Source organism: Saccostrea echinata, unplaced genomic scaffold (genome assembly GCF_033153115.1).
Source record: "Saccostrea echinata isolate AGI-Se365-2 ecotype Australia unplaced genomic scaffold, CSIRO_AGI_Sech_v1 ptg000054l, whole genome shotgun sequence".
NCBI classification, from domain to species: domain Eukaryota; kingdom Metazoa; phylum Mollusca; class Bivalvia; order Ostreida; family Ostreidae; genus Saccostrea; species Saccostrea echinata.
This window is the reverse complement of record NW_026889803.1, coordinates 2015271-2035468: the sequence shown is the minus strand read 5'-3', so window position 1 is coordinate 2035468 and position 20198 is coordinate 2015271. Positions and strand designations below refer to the sequence as shown.

The 20198-nt window shown below is 33.3% G+C and overlaps 1 protein-coding gene across 1 annotated transcript; it reads right to left on the bottom strand.

The window, feature by feature from the left end:
• Positions 1-2084: 2084 nt before the first annotated feature.
• Positions 2085-19400, bottom strand: LOC133205736 (forkhead-associated domain-containing protein 1-like). The gene is made up of 26 exons (XM_061341603.1): positions 19190-19400; positions 18709-18915; positions 18005-18344; positions 17779-17861; positions 17120-17359; positions 16711-16872; positions 16477-16569; positions 16205-16285; positions 13074-13286; positions 12369-12608; positions 11977-12175; positions 11572-11760; positions 11152-11279; positions 10068-10395; positions 8154-8298; positions 7898-8004; positions 7586-7745; positions 6678-6810; positions 6041-6179; positions 5232-5455; positions 4741-4961; positions 3426-3477; positions 3102-3215; positions 2904-2987; positions 2584-2724; positions 2085-2389 (listed from the first exon to the last, which is right to left on the bottom strand). Exons 1-26 carry the CDS (start codon positions 19283-19285, stop codon positions 2348-2350), a joined length of 4161 nt encoding a protein of 1386 aa, XP_061197587.1. The 5' UTR covers positions 19286-19400; the 3' UTR covers positions 2085-2347.
• Positions 19401-20198: the final 798 nt, after the last annotated feature.

The following is a 20198-nucleotide window of genomic DNA, read 5'->3' as shown; positions in this document are numbered from 1 at the left end:
TCTTATCGAGCAAACTGATTGATCACATCATAAAACCAAAAAACTACACAATTATTCCATAAACAATAAATAATACTACTAGTCCGAATGTAACATATTCATTACCGTTAGTATATTTACATTTATCTATGCGTCATTATTATTTTTAATAGAATGTATTGAAGGCAAGACTTACAAGCTCTTAAAAAATTTTATTTTGGTGATCTATCAAGTCCATCACCACAAATTCAGCTTCAGCATTTGATGGTTGACTGGAGGTATATATATATATAATTTAATTTTGTTTGTATTCTAGCCTCTGATTGGTTAATATCCAAAAAGGAACACAAATTATTTCTGTATAACCTGGTTTGGTATGGGGACACACCCCCCTGACAACCAGCTGAATCGTCTGTATCCATGCAATCCTCTCATTTCCAGTCCTCGGGATTCATGGAAAATTCCAGATTTAATAAATGTACCTTTAACTTCAAACAGTAACTCGGATCTTACCACATGTAAACAAAAAACATGGCTGCTAGGACTATGTATCAGTTTTTACCTCCCCTCGCTTCCCATCACTTCCGTTACTAGGGTTGTATTATTGAGCGGCAAATTTGAACTAAAAAAAAGCAACGAAATTTTACACCCACAGTTGTTTAATGATTTTAGAATTAAATTATAAGGAATGACTCTAATTCTTGGCCAAATTATTCGAGGATAACCTGGTTTGAGTCAGTTTACGCTGTTTTATAATCCGCTTCGCGGATTATAAAGCGTAAACTGACCCAAACCAGGTTATCCTCGAATAATTTGGCCAAGAATTAGAGTCATTCCTAAAATATATATATATATATATATGTAAATTCTTTTAAGAGCTTGTTAGTCTTGCCTTGGATACATTCTAGTATAGTAGTAAAATATAGAAAATAAGGAAGTGATCGATAACTGTAAAGAATTTAAGATAGGAAATAAGCACGTACAGTGTATTTGTTAATAGAAGTGAACATAATTATTTCACTATGTGGGCTGAGTAAATACCATGCATTATATATGAACCAGATATTAGTGTTTGATATCTCAAATTCTTGACATATTGTGGACAGCTAAAAACTTTGATATATGACTGATATTTGACATTCATTAAATTATTCACAAAAGCTGCATGATTTATAACTCACTTCCATCCCATTTGTTATAACCATTGAGCAACAGATCTGCATGAAACTTTATTCGAGCAATGTCAGAGTATAATCCTCTTGTATGCTGAAAGTAAAACAACGACAAAAGCAACCCGTTTCTACTTCCATTTATTACAACAATTTTGACATTTTTATCTAATGTCACAAATTCTACATAAACAAAAACAAAGCATACTATTATATATATAAATGTATATAAAAAGACACCTAACAGTAAAAAATTAGTATGGACTTAAGAGTACGAAATCAAAATTATTTCAGTGTAAATGACTGAAATATTAACAAATATTTCTTATTTCTTGATATATTTTAATATGATCAATGCAGAAATATGTCAATGTATGTTCATGCAGATTGATTACATATATATTTTGATCTAATTTCCTTGGAAGAAAATGTAAAATAATGCAATTTTGAAGAAAGAAAATATTAGAATTCACTAATCAGAGACCTCACTATGTAGACGTACCCAAACCCGGATATATAATTATAACTCCCTGTTATCTACTTATCACAGCTGTGCTTAATCTTACATAGATGTTTAAAATATCTCTCTCGTCCATTTACTCATACACACAAAAACATCATAATTATTAATAATACTAATGGACTAGCAAAATGAACCAGTTGCCATATCTGTGTTCTATAAAGATACGTAAAGTAAGATCTGATTTTATTTGGCATCATAACTCACTGAATTATGTTGTAAATATTCAAATAATTCAGATCTTCAAATTTTATAAAAAGTCCTTTAAATGAAACAAGACCTCTTTTCATACAATTATTATACATTAAAAAGGGAAAAAAATACAATCAATTGAACATAATGCCTTGCATTTTAAATCATTTTCATTTTCAAATCAAAACATTATATATTGACAGAATCTAGAAAAAAACCTAATTCTTCGTTCATTCTCTATCAGAAACACATTTATACATTCTATTAGATATAAAGATTTTATGCTATGAATTTCCCTATTAGCTCATTAAAGTATAAAATACATTTTCCTTTATTATTTTTATACCATCAAATGGTTTACCTCACTATAAAAAGCATGTACCAGTAGTACAAATAGTATAGCACTATATAAAGGAATCTATGTCTAGTCTCAAACTTTAAATGCACATCTGGAGTAATTGCCAATATTGTATCAAATTGTTAAACACTAAGACTCAATTATCTCTTGTTCCCGTTTACCCTCCAGTCCCTGAAAATTAAAACAAAATCTCATTACATGTCAAGAGAATAAAAATGCCATTGTTTTTTGTTTTTGTTTTTTTTGATATGGAAAAATATAAAACTTGTCAGTTTTTGTTGTGTGTGTGTGTGTGTGTCTGGTTTTTTTTTTTTTTTGCATTTGTTTTTTTGTTTCTTTGTTTGCTTTTTTGTAACCATACTTACTATACTGTGTTCTAGTGTATACAGTCTGTTTTCAGTGTCGTACAATGCCTGCTCCTTGCTGCACAGTTCTTTCTTCAGTGTGTTAATTTCATAATTCCTCCTTTTCAGTGCTTCCTTAGTTGCTTTCCTTCGAGCTGAATTCTGAAAATTACAAAAAAAATCAAATTTTAGAACTATCACAGCTGAACAAAAAAAAAAAAACCAGTGTTATATGACTTAAAACACTAAAATATCTTTGTGCAATCTGTTTATAGTTGTGAAGGTCAATTATACTGCACTATTAATGAACCAAGTAGTCCTTTGGTTTAATTCATACCAACCTTTCCAAAAATATCTTCCTCTTTACAGTGGTGAGAAGCTGGGACTTGTTGCTGGTGAATTCTCTCGTTCTCCAAATGGAAAGTCTAAAAATAAACCAACACTCTACAAAATGTCCTTATCAATTTACTTTTCAGATAGCATTGAAAAAGGTCAATTAAGTTTTACTTAAGATATCTATAATACTGTAGTTTGTCTACCTTGCGTTGTTTAATTGCTTTATTGAGTCGTTTCTCCTGGTCGAGTCGATCTCGAGTCCGACTCAATGACTCCCTCAGATACTGAGTTTCTTCTGTTCTACTCTTAACATCATTCTGTAATTTAAGTGCTATGTATACTAAATGTGTTCAAGAATCAATTATTTCTTGAATAAGTGGAAAAGTTTTGATAGGAAGAGCTCATTTTGCATTATAGATACTTTTCCCAATTCAATTTAATTGCTGCTGAACCTCAACAATCAATATTTTTTAAGTTCTTTTTACTGATGATAAGATTAGTGCTTTCTATTTATAATGGATCCTTACTGCTAGATTATCCACTTGTTTGGAGTTTCTGTTGGCTAGTTCCTGGGCTTGTCTAAAATAAAGGAAAGAAATAGTTACATGATATTTCCTGTCTACAATCATATGGCCAATATTTATCACATTAAAAGTTCAATTCCCACTCGTAACTATTCATTTTCATGTTTTATGTTTAATACAGAAATTTCAGGAAACCACATGCTGATGAAGTGGACCTTGATCCTAAAGATCTTCCTTAAATGAATAAATATCAAGACCCAACCGAGAAACACGTAGAAATCCACTTCAAGCTAAGATTTAATTATCCCTCGCATTCATTTCCTTTAATGTTCTCATGGTACACATGGTACATGTGCTTCAAAATGTTAGATATAAACTATTAAAATTTATTATTACAGGAAATTCAGTCAAATTTGATGCACAGAATCAATGTAAATGCACAATTGAAGAAGACTTGTGCACTTCAAATGCACATGTATTGCCTCTAATTGCAATCACAAATATGTCCTTGTTTGAAGTGCAGATTCCTCATGAATCCAGGAAATTTTTGTCCATGTTAAAAATAAACCTGTTATTTCTAATGTACTATGCTAAAAACATGTATAAGCCTGCAGGGTCATGATGAATTTAATCAAATATGCATAGACTTTTTGACATTCTAAGTTAATGATTATACGTGTATTGATAAATACAGTCAAACTTCATTATCTAGAAATTGATGTGACCAAGCTAAAACTTCAAGATTTCCAAAGGTTTGAGATATCAAGGTTCATATACCAAAATAGAAGTGGTTAGGACTCCCGACATCCTTGATAATTGAAATATGGATGTTCAAAATACTGAAAATCAACTATACTGTATACAGGGTTATTTTCGCCCCGTATTATTTTCGCCCTTTCACACATGCAAACAATTTTGCCCCGTTTTAAATTCGCCCATTCATAGTTTTGTTTAAGAAATTATACTGTATTCTTTGAATTCGCCCCGTTTTAAATTCGCCCAAATGAGGGTAGGGAGAAAGGGGCGAAATTAAAACGGAGGCGAAAATTTCCCTGTATACAGTATTTACATGTATTTAGGCAGGGCATTGCATAAGGAATAGTTCACTGTAAATTACTTTGTATGAATACTTTTCTTCCAAGCCCAGTTATTTCAAATTTCTTCAAAACAAAGAGGATATGGCTATGGAAGCTGTTCCATAGACGTTCAAACAAGACTGTAGTTGTTACATGTTGGCAGAGATAAACTCAGTGTACAATTTCACATCAAACCAACCAATCAACATCTAAAAAGCTTGGAAGGGTTTTATATTCTCTACCTCAGTTTTGCCAAATCTCTCTCATATCCCTGCAGTAGCTCCTCCTTCCTGGCAATTCTCTCCTGTAAGACTTTGATTCTATTGGCTAGAATCTGACAGGTGTTCTCTCTCTCCACCAATAGTCTGTCTCGCTCATCTTTAGGAATGTGACCAATAGGACGAAGTCCATCAACTGACTCCATCTCTAGACAACTGGCCATTGCCCTCAGTAATGTTATATACTGAAATAGAAGCAAAAATTACTCCATGACTTACTTTACAGATATTCAACATGGCTGCTTAAGATATTTCTTGAATGAAGAAAACAAGTACTTTTGTTATGACCTAATGAATTGTAATTCCTTTGCATTATAGGAAATTATAAGTTCATTTCTTGATGTATGATAATGCCAATGTATTTTTTTTCATTATTATTTGTTTTTTTTTTTACATTCCATATACACTACCTTTGCCTTCCTAACTTTTATGCAAAGCAACTTTGTGTAACTTACTGAGCTCTCACTGGCATCCAAGGCATCCATAGTTTCCCTGTGAGCACTCCTCTCCATATCTGCCTCGGCGTTGACAGATCCTAGCATCCCCCTCGCTCTGGAGACTTCCCTCTCAAGCCCAGAGGACAGCTCGCTATTTTCTGAGAGTGCCTGATTGGCTTTGATCTCGGCGAGCTCTTTCTTCAGCATAATCACTTGCTGTAGGGCTTGATCCTGGGTTGGCACTGCAAAAAATTGTTATCTCTTACTACTGAACTGATACCTCAATACCTTTTTCTATTATCAACTGAAACATGATAGTTTTTAGTTTAGTTTTTTTTTTTTTTTTTGGGGGGGGGGGGGGGGGTTGTTTGTTTGTTTGTAGTTCATTAAAGGAGGTACTGTATGCTAAGAGAGATAACTCTAAATAGATAAATCACTGTTTTGTTTGTTTTTTCCTCATATTTTGCCTTGCATGGTACACTGAATTTTTTTATGTGTCATCATCACTCTGTTTACTCATTTAAAGATTTAATTCAATGGGATTGATTTTCCAAAAGAAATCTAATTCACTATAAAAAGGCACATATTTTCAGCATTACTTTGGGGCCAAATTTGAAAGAAATGGCCTTTTAACTTGACAACAAAAGAATAATAATCATGTATCCTTGCAAGAGTTATCTCTCTTATAAGAGGGTCAATGAAGCTTAAATTTTATCTCCATTTTCTGTTCAAAAATAGTCATAATTACAGAAAATTTTCATTTTACTTTTCAGATGGACATTCTACATTATTCACATATAGAAGATTAAAAAAAAATTCTAACTTACAAGGTGGTTTGGCTTGTTCTAGGTTTTTACACCTGTGTCTGAGTTCAGCCAACGCCTCTCTCTGTCGAGCAATGACCTGTTCATGCCTCTCCCCTCGGCATTGAGCCCCAAGGGCTGTTAGCTCAGAGGTTATCCTGCCCTGTAAAACAGATTCAACATCTTCTTAAAGAGTCTTCAAACAAAAATTCTTATTTTAAAACAAGACTTATCCTCCACCATAGTTTAGAAAAATTATGCAATAAATATGTCTTGCATAGACATGTATGTATAAAAAGAACAAAGTAAGATAAGTGCACTTTGTAGTTCCATCTTAGCTAAAAAAAAAAAAATCCAATAAATCATGGTTTTACACCTGCAGATACATCCACTTCAAACTGAGTATTGATCTTAAGGGATTAGGAGTGGATCCAGCTTCCAGTTGTATGGGGAAGGATTACAATGACAAAAGTTTTATCAAGACTTTCACCACAAACTATCATCATTTCTGTCAGATAATGGGCCAGATTTTCTCCTCACTGTACCTTGTTCTTTGCCATGGTTTTACAAAATCTTACTAAGTATGACAATACCTTATTTAATACCACTTGGTTATGTTTTGGAATACTGATTAACATTTAGATAACTGGATCTGGCTTACCTCCTGATCAAGGATATCCAGTTGTTTCTTCTGCTCTAATCTCTCTCGTTCCACATCTAATTCCAGTTCTTTGATTCTTCTGTTCTTCTCATCCATGTTGGATTGGAATTTGATGGCAATGGCCTTCTCCTCACTATTAAGTGTACCACATTCTCAATTAATATTTCTCCAACAGAGTTCTTATATCTGTTATCCAGTAGGAATTATATACAAAAATCCATTGTAAAGAGGAGAAAGAAAACTGTGTTTTACATGCTAAACACCTAGGTGTAACTAATTAAATATCACAAAAAGTATGATCCTAAGTCAATAAGCCTATTGATTTGTTTTGTATTGTATCATTGAAATCTTTAATATATTTTCAACAGTATGCATTCATAAGATATCTAGGGCATTTAAATTTCCACAACATTGATATTTTTTAAAATACTGGCAGTCCTATTTATAAACCTTTTAATACACAATGATTTTAATTTACATGATTGTTGATTGTTGAACAATGCAATATTGGTTGCAGTTCTACATAGTGAACAATCTGTTATAATTTGTTAAGTCTTCTTTAAAGAATACAAAACATTTAAATGGTCCTTTTCTGAAGTTTATTAGGATAATTTATTGTGCTGGTAAAAACAAACAAGTCTCATCTAATGATATATGTAGAGTCTTTGATGTCATGAAGTGAGAAGTGCATACATGTACATGTATTTCATAATGACAAAATATTACAGTACAGTATTTTTTTGAAAGACATGAATATCATCATTTTTGGAATAGCATTATAATAGTAAGATATTTATATTTGGAAGGGGGAGATATTAGAATTGGGAAATATAACATTTCTTTTTTAATAAGGAACATATAGCAGATTTAATTTGGAATGTAAATAAAACTTAAAAGCTGATACTGACCTGAGTTGTTTCTGTAATGTCTTGATTTCGTCCTTCTGTTTGTCGATGATTTTAGATAACTTGGCCATCTGCTGTCTTAATCCCTCTATCTCTCTCTCCCTCTGTGTTAACTTCTCCTTATATTTCTCCATCTCTTGTTTCTGGTTTTCACTCAGTTCACCTTATAATTACAAAGAAGCGTATCAATTCCACAAATAAAGTATTCATCTCCCTAGAAATCAGATTTAATTTTTTTTTTGGCTGAACATACTTTTAGTTATAGTCTGTGTTATAATGCTATGATTTTGATAAATGTCAATATTATAGATTTACCTGTAATATCAGAGAGTCTGGCATGAGCTCCAGCAAGATCCCTCCTCAGACCCAAAATCACATCGTCTCGACTCTGAATTGTGTTCTTCAAATCACTATTCTCCTTCCTGAAAACAAAGAAGAAAATAAATTTCTTAAAGATAAATTAATGGTACATAATATAAAAATTGGCTAATGATGAGGCTTGTCAGTGATATTTTTCTTACACTTTATTTAGCTGATATATATGCCAGTTGTCTCCCTTGAAGAATCTTACCTCAACACCACTACAAGTTGCTCCATTGCTACATAGTCCTCGGAGGGTTTCTGTACAATGACCTTTGGCTTGGGAGGAGGCACTGGTTTGGTTTGGGCTGCAACTGCTGCCTTATCCTTTAATTGTATCATCTCTGCCTTCATTTCTACAGTAATGAAAGAAAACAAACAGAATCAGAAAACATAGGTAATCAAAGATTACAAAGCTCACCTCGACGAATGTTATCTTTAAGTACGGCAAATTTCACATCATATTTTTTTTTATTTAGTGTACATCCCAAGATCGATGTCCATGCAATTTTGGTTTAAGTACGACTTATAGTTACTTGGAAATAGACCTGTTCAAAAAACGTTTATCCTGTTTACTAATCAAGAAAATTTTGGTCAGTTCCAACATCCAAAGTAAGTCTGGAAGTTTTCATCCTTAGATGCACCATCTATGCAAGTTTAATCATAACAGGCCATAATCTTATATAGCTACTCCAAAAAAATTATCCTGGTCACTCATCTGGAAAATGTAGGTCAGATTCAGAATCCAAAGCAAGTCTGGAAGTGACCATCCCTAGCTACATCATCCATGCTAATTTGGTTAAAATATGGCTTAAATTCACTCATGTGGAAAATCTAGGTCGAATCCAGCATCCGAAGCATGTGTGTGGTAGTGCCCATCCCTAGATGCATCATCCATGCAAGTTTGTTCAAGGTAGAGCTTATAGTTACTTGGGAATGGACCTGCTCCAAAAACTTTAACCTGGTCACTCATCTGGAAAATCTAGATCAGATCCAGCATCCGAAGCATGTGTGGTAGTGTCCATCCCTAGATCCATCATCCATGCAAGTTTGGTCCAGGTAGGGCCAATAGTTACTTGGGTATGGACCTGCTCCAAAAACTTTAACCTGGTCACTCATCTGGAAAATCTAGGTAAGATCCAGCATCCGAAGCAAGTGTGGTAGTGTCCATCCCTAGACCCATCATCCATGCAAGTTTGGTCCAGGTAAGGCCAATAGTTACTTGGGTATGGACCTGCTCCAAAAACTTTAACCTGGTCACTCATCTGGAAAATCTAGGTAAGATCCAGCATCCGAAGCAAGTGTGGTAGTGTCCATCCCTAGATGCATCATCCATGCAAGTTTGGTCCAGGTAGGGCTTATAGTTACTTGGGAATCGACCTGTTCCAAAAACTTTAACCTGGTCACTCATCTGGAAAATGTAGGTCAGATCCAGCATCCGAAGCAAGTGTGATAGTGTCCATCCCTAGATCCATCATCCATGCAAGTTCGGTCCAGTTAGGGCTTATAATTACTTGGGAATGGACCTGCTCCAAAAACTTTAACCTGGTCACTCAACTGGAAAATCTAGATCGGATCCAGCATCCGAAGCAAGTGTGGTAGTGCCCATCCCTAGATGCATCATCCATGCAAGTTTGGTCCAGGTAGGGCTAATAGTTACTTGGGAATGGACCTGCTCCAAAAACTTTAACCTGGTCACTCAACTGGAAAATCTAGGTCAAATCCAGCATCCGAAGCAAGTGTGGTAGTGTCCATCCCTAGATGCATCATCCATGCAAGTTTGGTCCAGGTAGGGCTTATAGTTACTTGGGAATGGACTTGCTCCTAAAACTTTAACCGGATCGCCGACACTAACGCCGACACCGATGCCGGGGTATAGCATAAGCTCATCTCGACTTCGTCGAGGTGAGCTAAAAAAAACTTAAGGGAAAATTTGTTAGTACTACATGCACTTTTTTGAACAGTTTACTCATTTTGTCACATCTCCTTTGTACACTTATATCTAAAGTCTTAAAATTATTTTATAATAGCTTATACATTAAAAACAGCTGATTTGATGTGTGTAGTTTTCTTTGTTTGTGTGCTTAGTTTATTTAACGCCTTTCCTAAAACCAAATACCCATACCTTGAATAGTTTTCTTCAGGACTGTGATTTCTTCCTGATAATCTTTGTTCTTTTTCATCAGCTTGATCAACCTTTCTTCCATTGCACAGATGGTGACTGAATGCTGCTTGTTTTGCTCCTTGAAGGCCTCAATGTCCTGTTCATACTTTTTATCCCTGTCTTGGGCCTCTGTAGAGAGTTGGGCATTGAGCTCCAGTTTTTCTGTCTCTAAGGCCTGTATCTTGGCCTCCAATTCAAGCTGTACTGCTTTGTATTCATCGATTTGTTGGATGGTTGTAGTTGCTTCTTGTAACCTCTCCTCAAATTCTCTCTGTTTCTCCTGAAGACTCTGTAACAAACATTTGAGATTATTTTTCATGCTTCATGAATATTAAGCTATAAAAAGTGGAAAAGCAAGGTAATGCAAGCTTTAAAAGCCTAAGATGCACAGATCTTATGTACACCAATGCTCTTTAATTAAGGTACATTAGAATGATGCTAACTGAAACTGATTTCCCACTTCAACCATTTCAAGAAATATCAGCATCTACTTTGTTAATGATAACCACCTGACTTACATTTTGAGACTTACCATTCAAATTTTGTTTATTGTGACTTTCATTGAACAATCTACATTATTTGATATTAATCTAATTTCCTTTTCTAGCTTTTCAGTTAATGACATTGTGACTTAATTTCACAATTATAACCATCTGACCTCATCTCTCTAAGTTGTTCACAGGTTAGTATCTGAGTTAAGTCTCTAATTGATCATCAGTTAATATTTTTGACTTCTGTCTTTAAGTTGTTCACTGGTTACTATCTGACTTACCTGTACAAGTTTTCATTGATTGGTTACTACCTGACTTATTTCTTAAGTTGTTCACTGTTTACTAAATGACTTACCTGGTTCTACCTGACTTAAGTCTCTAAGCTCTTCACTGGTTTCTATCTGACTTTAGTCTCTAAGTTGTTCACAGTTTACTATATGACTTACCTCTCTAAGTTGTTCACAGTTTACTATATGACTTACCTCTCTAAGTTGTTCACAGGTTACTATATGACTTACCTCTCTAAATTGTTCACAGGTTACTATATGACTTACCTCTCTAAGTTGTTCAATTGTTGCCTGCAGTTCCTCTATTTTCTTCTGTTCACCAGCTATTGCATTCTCTCTCTTCTCTGCCTCTACAAACTTCAATTCTTCTATTGCCTTGTTTAATTTCTCCTCACCTGACAAAAAAAGTTCATTTATAATTATCCACATGTTTTATAACCAATTTTAAAAATCTTATTCAAATTCATACATTACTTTGAAAAAAAAATGTACATGCATTCAAATAAGTTGCTTTATATGAATAAGAAGTGCATGAACATATCAAAAAAATATTGAATACAGATAATACATTGCGGGAAATGTATTTTCAATATAAACACACACAAATTGGATCAAATAAGCCAATCCTTTCCTAAAATGACAGATGAGATTCAAAATCAAAGCTAGATTATAAAAAATAAAACTCACCCTCTGCCCTGGTTTTCTCTATTGCATCCTTCACTATATTCTCATTTTCCTCCTTCATGACCTGAATCTTCATCTCCAGCTCTGACTTAAACTGTTGTTCTGTGTTTGCCAACTTAGCTGCTAAATTCTCTTTTTCTTTCTGTACAACTTCTAACTTAGAATGCAAGCTTACAATATGCTTTCCTGGACCTAAAATCAGAGTTATAGACACCATTAACAATTATCGAATTATATGCCTACAAACGTTTCATTACACACAGCTAGACAAGATCAGATTTAATTTACAGACATTTTTATGATCAGTTCAAAATTCAATTCTAACACAAATTTATCTGAAAAAATAAAAAATTGCTGCAGGAGAGAGAGAATTACTGTTATAGAACATTAAAATAGAGATGTTCCTACCATCGTTAGAGAGGTTGATGTTGATGCCACATGTCTGTAGAGATGTCTCTATATCCTTCTCCCATGCTGAGACATGGGTCAGAAGCTGAAGAAGGCAGTCTCTCATCCACAAAATAGATTCATCTCCTGTCACTGACTGTAACAAGTCCATTTCATGCTTCAGGCTAGTCACCAGGAATCCATTTGTCTTTAAATTTTCCTGCAAAATAGAAATAATTGATCAAAGAATATGTCAGATTTTTTTCTTTTTGATTTTGATCCATATTTGTGTATTTTAACACATGTAAAAACAAATATTGTTTTTATCCAAGATATCCATTTCTATTTTTTCTTATGTTGAGAATTATTGAATAATTTAAAATAAGAATTATCAAAAAAAGGGCATAACTCACAATTGATTTTTCCAGATCTGTACGTAGTTTGGTGATGTTGCGTTTAAACACATTGCTGCTACTGTCAGTGAGTTTTAGCTGTTTTTCCATTTCTTTGACCTTGGCATCAAACTCTGTTCTTTCCTCCACCAACTTCTTCAAGGTCTCCACCAGCTGATCATCAGTTATCTCCCCTTCTGGAGCCTTAGCTGACCCTGATGAGTAGGCGGCCTGAACAACTCTGTTTCTGAATCTCTCCAGCTACAAAAATTTTAACAGATTCACTTAAAACAATGTAACTTATTTCAAATTTTCAATGATAAGATAGAAAAACCAATGTATACTGATATCCTCAGATTCTTAAATCCACACAACACTTAATGAACTAACTGTCTTTAAAGGTAAAATATTGTTTTGCAGGTGACAACAAAAGTTTTAAAAACAAATGTGATCCCTACTTGTCTACTCTGATATGAATGTCATGCAATTTCAGGTAGCACTGATAAACTCATTGTAATTAATCGTATTGAAATAAATCAGTTCACAAGTTAATACAAGGGAAAAGTGAAGCTATATTAACTAATTACAATGGGAAAGTGTAGCTACTTGTACATAAACTAAGTTAGAATGGGAAAGTGTTGCTTTATATTAATTGTAACTATATACTCTCATTGGCCAATTTGAGTTCAGGGGAATTAAAGTGTAGCTACAGAAACATTCTAGTACCCTTTTGGTGGCCTGCTCCAGGTCAATTCTGACCACTCGCTCTGTCCGCTGGACGTCAGACAGCTCGGACTTAAGCTGGTCAATCTGAGTCTCAAGTTTCTTCTGCTGGCTTTTCTCATCAAAGATACTGACTTTTGATTTTTCTAATTCTTGTTTCAGTGTGTTAATTAACTCTTGCTGTTCCTGCATTTTGTTTTCTGCAGTTTTGAATTTCTGAAAGGAGAGTTGAAATGTAAGGTTTTTGTACATACTGGTACGTAACTTTTCATGCCAAAATAGTCTGATTTACATTCATATCTTAATACATTTATCAACAGTTAATGTACTCAAATATTTATTTAGTTTTATGCTGAATTAGAAAAAAAAATTCTCCATCAATGCTAAAGGCATATCTGATAAAACTTATCAAACATTTACATCAAGTTAATGTTACTTAGTGCAAGTACCAGTAAATTTTATTTGTGTGATCTTTAATCTGTGCAGGAACCTAATGGTGATATATACAACCATCATCTAGTTTCATTAAATTCATTAATGGAAATAATACAGCTAAGAATTTATGTCTATAAACTTTTCTGTCAAAAAACTTGATCAAATCTTCAAAATAATAATAAAAAAAGAAAACATAAGAAATCTGGCAATGATAAAGTTAAAAGAGTAAAAGAAAAAAAAAGAAAAAAAAATGTTAGCCAGATTTTTACTCATTTATCCCCCCTAAGAATTTTATCTAGCAATAAATACACTGCATTGTGACAGTCTAAACAACCTCTACAGAAATCTGGCAGAACCCCATTAGTTCAAACAGTATCTCAATCATTGTACAAGTAATTCCTTTAATCCCATTCAAGAACTCTTTAATGCTGCACATACATTTTAAAACACCTGCATTGCATATAAGGCAAAAAAGATAAATCAAATTCCATTTTCTGAAGGTCATTGTGATTTATAGACAATGATTTTTAACAACAATGGCCAATTTCATTTTAGGAGTAAGCAGCAATACATATTTTGGTCTATATCCACTGGCTTTAAGTGGGTATATATGTATTCAAATCATACAAGCTTTGTATACTTACATCATCACACTAACAATTGATGGAGATTGCTTATTATCAACTTTATTACACTGTACTTCTCATATTATTGCAGTGTCTTGATTAATACTTTTTAATTAATGTGATATAGAAAGGCTGTTATTATCAGGTTGATTAATTTGAAAGAAACTCCAAGCAAAAGTTTAAGATAATGGTCCATAAAATATATATAAATAAATAATCCATATTAACACAATTAATATACTAATGTCAGGACAATAATACTAATTTAATTTACAAATTTTCATGCTCGTAACTTTTAATTAGAGTTAACACATAGACGGATATTCAAATTAAAAGAATTAATGCCTTTATATATATTATATTTGGTAAGATACAATTAAATATTAAACATATATATATGATATTACATAAATAGCTAAGTATATTGATATATAAACAGCTAATTATGATAACTGTAATTCAGGTTTTGGAACATGCTCATGGACTATACCGGTAGCTGCTGGACATTAATAATCAAAATAAAATTAGTGGATGCTACAAGACACTTACCTCAAAATAATCTAAGTCCTGATATTAAATGAATATATACATAGAGTGAAAGATATGTGTAATTGTGCATGAAAAAGGATACACTACAAAAAAGCATGCTTAAAATTTATTTTAAAGTTTGTAAAAGAACATTTAACCAGTACTTATTAAGGCATAAAATTAATTAGTTATATCCCATCCACATCTATGAAGGAGGTATAAAGAAAATATATGTATAGATATTTCTCTGCAACTACTAGATAAGAATTAGTTAACACCTTCAAAGTTTGAAAAACATGTACATATAATATACAGTTTTGGAGACATGTATTGTATCTTACTGAAGAGGTTGAAGAAAATAAAATTGTATTACAAAAATTATTCCATTGTCGAAATGTTCTACTTTGCCACTCATGAATGGGCGCAAAATGAAAGCTTCTAAGCGAACAGCAAAGCAGGCCATAACCATGGGCAGGGTCATAGAGAATGCAGTATCGCAAACTGTTAAACTTATATACAGATTTATACAGCATATATTCTAATCTTTGATCAAAAGCTAATTTTTTTCATATAATGTAGAAAACTGACAAAGTCATACAGGTTATGTGTACTCCTATAAATATCTTGACCTTTAACCAAGCATTCTCAAAATGCTTGGGTATCTCTTTTAACAATTTGTGACCCTTATACTGAATATAAATTATGAAGGTGGAAATTATCTCAACACTGTGTCACATAAAAATGTGTTCAAAAGCAGAAAAATCAATAATATCTTGATCTTTGATTGATTGGCCTCAAAATGTATATGTGTTTTCCTCAAACCACCCTAACCTATACAGTAAATATAAAGTCTGCAAGTTAAAAAAACAAACCTAATTAAGTTACAGCATTGTAATTACTGGTATTTGAAATGGTAATATTGATGTCCTTGACACCCTGACCTTGACCTTTTTTTCTGACTGGCTTGACGAACTATATGTAACCATGCAAATTTCGATGTAGTAAATCTAAGTCTGAAGAATTAAAAGTACCCGATTATCAATCTCATGGTCAACATTTTGACCTTTGATCGGTAAGGAATGGATGACCATTTAACAAATGGATGAACATAGTGATTATTATAGAGCACCTGTATTTTGATGTGGGATCATGACTGCACCTATCTCAATCTTTGTAATGTTGCGCACAAATAAAAAGAAACCAGAAGATGTGAAGGACAAGCGCAAAATGTGACAGAAGAGCGCTAAATGTGAAGGGAGAGCACAAGACGTGAGGGAACAGCGCAAGACGTGAAGGAATAGCGCACAGTCAGTGAACGCAGAAATGGTGAAGTAAAACATTTCAAGGTCTGTATGGATTGATGTGTTTGGTGTTAAAAAGGAACCCTCATATAAAAAAAAAATCTTCTTATGCACAGATATACAGATGTGTTCTACAGCATGCAATGAATGAAAATGAGTGTAAGTCATACAAATAACCAATATCCCCATATTTTAACTAAAGAAATTTTCAGAAGATAGTAGAAATGAATTAGATTTGTCCTACCTGTCGAAGGCTAATAAGTTCCTTCTCACGAGCATCTCTATCTTCTGTGGATTTCAGTGGAGTTTCTTTAGACTTCGAAAGCTGGAATATAGTATAAGTAAACTGTTGACATTTACATCTCTTTACTTTTTCAATCATGCAACATAATTAATTATGAGCGTGAGTTCTAAAGGTCCAAAGATACAATCTTTGTTGAGCATTAGACATTGAATATTAACAAATAAACTGCCTTTTTTAAATGCAAAAATAACCAATAATAAAAGATCACTGACCTTATTGGAAACAGAAGAAATTTGTATGTCTCGTTCCCGAACTTCCTTCCTCAACATCTCAATCTCACGTGTGAGTTTACTAATAGTGGTATCCTAAAAACAGAAATACTGATATTTCTACAAAAGTTTTGGGTTTGCATATTGACTCCTCTAAAATATTACAGAACATTTTCATAGACTGTCACAGATTTATGAATAATTTTACCAACTGAATAAAATAATTTGAGTTCAGACCTTGTTAGCCATATCTTTCTGCATTTGTGTAACGAGGCCAGAGGTGATGTTTCTTTCTTTCTTGGCTCTCTCTAACTCAATCTTCATTTGATTGGTCTCTTTATTATCTGTCTCCAATACTGTTGTTGATGATGGCTGCTGTTGAAACTGTAAGCTACTCAGCTACAATCACAAAATAATCAATTACAAACATTTATTGCCAAAAATGTGTTAATAACCTCGTTACATTTTTAAATTTTTTTTGTTTTTTTTTTGTGTATATCAAATAAAAAATAATTTAGTAAACTCAACTTAAGTTTATGTTTTTTTCTAATTTGCATTCCTTATACCAGTAATAACACATCTGCAATTATAGCATTGATGCTTATTTATAGAAATTTGGTCATGTGCGTTGTCTGAGCCTGGGTACCTGTTCTTTGACTGCATTCAGTTCCTGTTCTTTAGTAGTGACTTCATTCTCTAACTGACAAATCTTCTGTGTCAGATTAACATCCTGTCCCATTATCAGGGGCTGCTGCTCGGCAAACTTGGATTTCAAATCATGCACCATCTGCTGTAGTGTTTGGATATAGGCGTCTTTACGGAAGGATTCCATTTCTACTTCTCTTAGTCTTCCTACTTCTCCATTGAGCTGCATTATTTTTTGTTCCTAAAGAGAATTCTTTCAATTATATAAAGTGTTTACTATAGTTAAACTCATATAGTAAGAAAATGCATACATGTACATGTATAGCCAATTTATTGATAAAGCAAAATTTTTTTGTAAGTCTACATCTTTTATATTGAATTCTTGAAGATCACAAAATTTTAAATACTGTATACAGGGAAATTGTCGCCCCTGTTTTATTTTCGCCCATTCCCTAGATATATTTTAAGAAATTTGTTATACTAATATAACAAGTTAAGGATATAGCAAAGTAAATTCACAGTTCCCTAAGACTTCACTTTGACCGAGTTTTACTGTAATTACTTTTTCAGAAATATATATATGAACCCAATACTCCAAAACAGATCATAGTTATGTTGGATTGTGGAAACAATTTGTAGAAGAGACATGTAGATGCCTACCTTTTCTTGGATCTTGCTGATGTCTACATTCTGATTCACTTGTTGTCTTCCAGAATTGGCATTTACCCAACCATTTCTTACACCTATTAAATCAACATGTATCACTGATGAGTTACTCTGTCTACAGTTCTTTATGAAGTTCCTTATCCTAGGTTTTATAAAAAAAAAAATACAAAGATTACAATGTATGCATCATTATGAGATGGATATGTATTTATATTCTTACTTTGTGGCATTGATGGAGCAGGTGAAGGAACTGGGGTCCCTCCCACTGTCTGAACTCTGCGAGCTGACCCAGCACTTAATGGTCTTCCTCTCATGGAAATTGGGGGACGGGGTAAAGTATTGCGGTCTGAGGGGGTCCACACAGTGGAAGGAATTGTAAATGTGGCAGTTCCAGTTTGTAGGAATGGCAGTGTTGAAGTAGTGTTAAAAATCTGTCCTTGTTGTGCTGTGTAGGACATTTGCTGGGGTTGACCTAGCATGGATTGTTCATTGGTCACCTCTTGGAGCAATGTCAATGGCTGATTCCAGGTTTGCTGAGTGTGAACTGGTGGACAGGAGACCTGGACAGAGTAAATTATGTTGACAAAAATTTAAGCAATGAGGCTCTTGTCTTTCACAATTTTTAAGTTTCTTTTATATCATAACTGACTGATGTCTAAATGTTTGATAAAATGCTGAAAATTACAATAAAACTTCCTTAAATAGAACTGGGTTAAAGAGAATTCTACCCATTGGCAAAAAGGAGTTCCAAATATGCAATTTATACTGTACTAATTATAAGAACTACATTTTAAACAAATGTTATGTACTTAAAGAAATAATTAAATATTTCATTATGATAATGCACAAATGAATTTATTTTGTCAGTTGTTTTAACCTTGAGACAGTTGTCATGAAATAATTTACTTATCAACTGTAACTTACATTTTGTTGACTATCAACTACAAATTCATATAATGTCCCCATGTATCCAAATTTTATCTGGTCTCCTGGGGCTAGTCTTATTGCAGCATTTTGAATGCGACAGTCATTAACATATGTGCCTTGTGCAGTATTCAAATCTTTTAATACATATACGTTTTCCTGATCATTGTATTCAATAACTGCATGTTGCATATCTACACCACCAGTCTGTAAATAAAAAATCAGAGACATATACAGTTCATACATGTATAACATGTAAAATATATCAGCATATACTTATTGGAACCATATTCGATATCTTGGAATCATAAAATGTCATTACTTTGTGCTGTGCTTTCCTTTTTTCACAATTTAATAATAGTTATATGCAGTAAAATATTAATTTGAACTCAACTTTAGGCCTAATGTTATTCTATAGTATCATTTTCTTGGTAAATACGTTGAAACTTGGTGTTACAAGATGTGAAATAAATCCACGTACCTTTATTAATACATCACATCCATCACAACCCACGGTCGTTAGCTTGGGCAAAACTTGATGGTCACTTCCATCGTGACCTCTCAAAAAGGCTCTCATATTTCGCAGGTGCGCGTTTCTAGTCACCTCAGAAGAGTTTCTCTACGCTTGATTTTATATAAAACAATACATCAATAAATATAATACTTCGAAAGAAAAGGTATCATAAAACTAGAGAGGCTTGATTGAGAGTCAAAGCGCATGCCCTGTCTTGCTTGACGACAATAAATATTTATTTTTTACATTTGTAAACAGGGCATGCCGATCCCGATCGAAAAACCAACTATGTGTTAATACAAACAATAAAATATGCATATGATTCCTTTTTTTTTTTTTTACTCAGTGGTGTATCTATTGACAGTGCTACTTTTTTGCAAAATATAAGTAGGTCCAGCGACTTAATGAAAATGACTGTGAATTTTCTTTTTTTTTTTCTTCTTTTTTTTTTTTGGAGGAGGGGGGTCCCAAAAATTATTTATTCATCCCATTTTATTTAATTTTTTTTTTTAATTTGCTCCATAGATTCATTGTCAAAAAGTATATGTGACCCCTTTGCGGGGTCAATCTGGGGTCAACCCGGCGTAAGACCTTGGTGGGACTTCATTTGTCAATCCGGCGTACGCCGAATGCGCCGTTTGACCTTTGGTGGGTGCACGATGTTTCGGGACCCCGACGTTTCGGGACTAACTAATACGACGTTTCGGGACTAGCGACAAGACGGTTCGGGACTTGGGTAAAGACGGTTCGGGACTTAGGTTAAATTTTTCGGGATTTCAACAAATTATTGTGTTATGGCCAGGTGATATAGTATGTTTTTATAAGCACACATAGCACGTAATATAAAATTATTTCAAGCTAAATCCGCATTATAATTTATTTATACATGTATATAATTAAGTTGTATATTGTATACATGTATATTTAATATTGTCATAAAAAATATTCTTCAAGATTTTATTCACAACAGACGAAG

Bases quoted from the DNA above. Each gene is read 5' to 3' on its own strand.
- LOC133205736 (XM_061341603.1), bottom strand. From the start codon at position 19,285: ATGAGAGCCTTTTTGAGAGGTCACGATGGAAGTGACCATCAAGTTTTG. The intron at 13,287-16,204 runs GTAGGACAAATC...CTCTCCTTTCAG, and splicing joins AACTTATTAGCCTTCGACAG to AAATTCAAAACTGCAGAAAA. The intron at 12,609-13,073 runs GTACTAGAATGT...AAATTTTTGTAG, and splicing joins TGGAGCAGGCCACCAAAAGG to CTGGAGAGATTCAGAAACAG.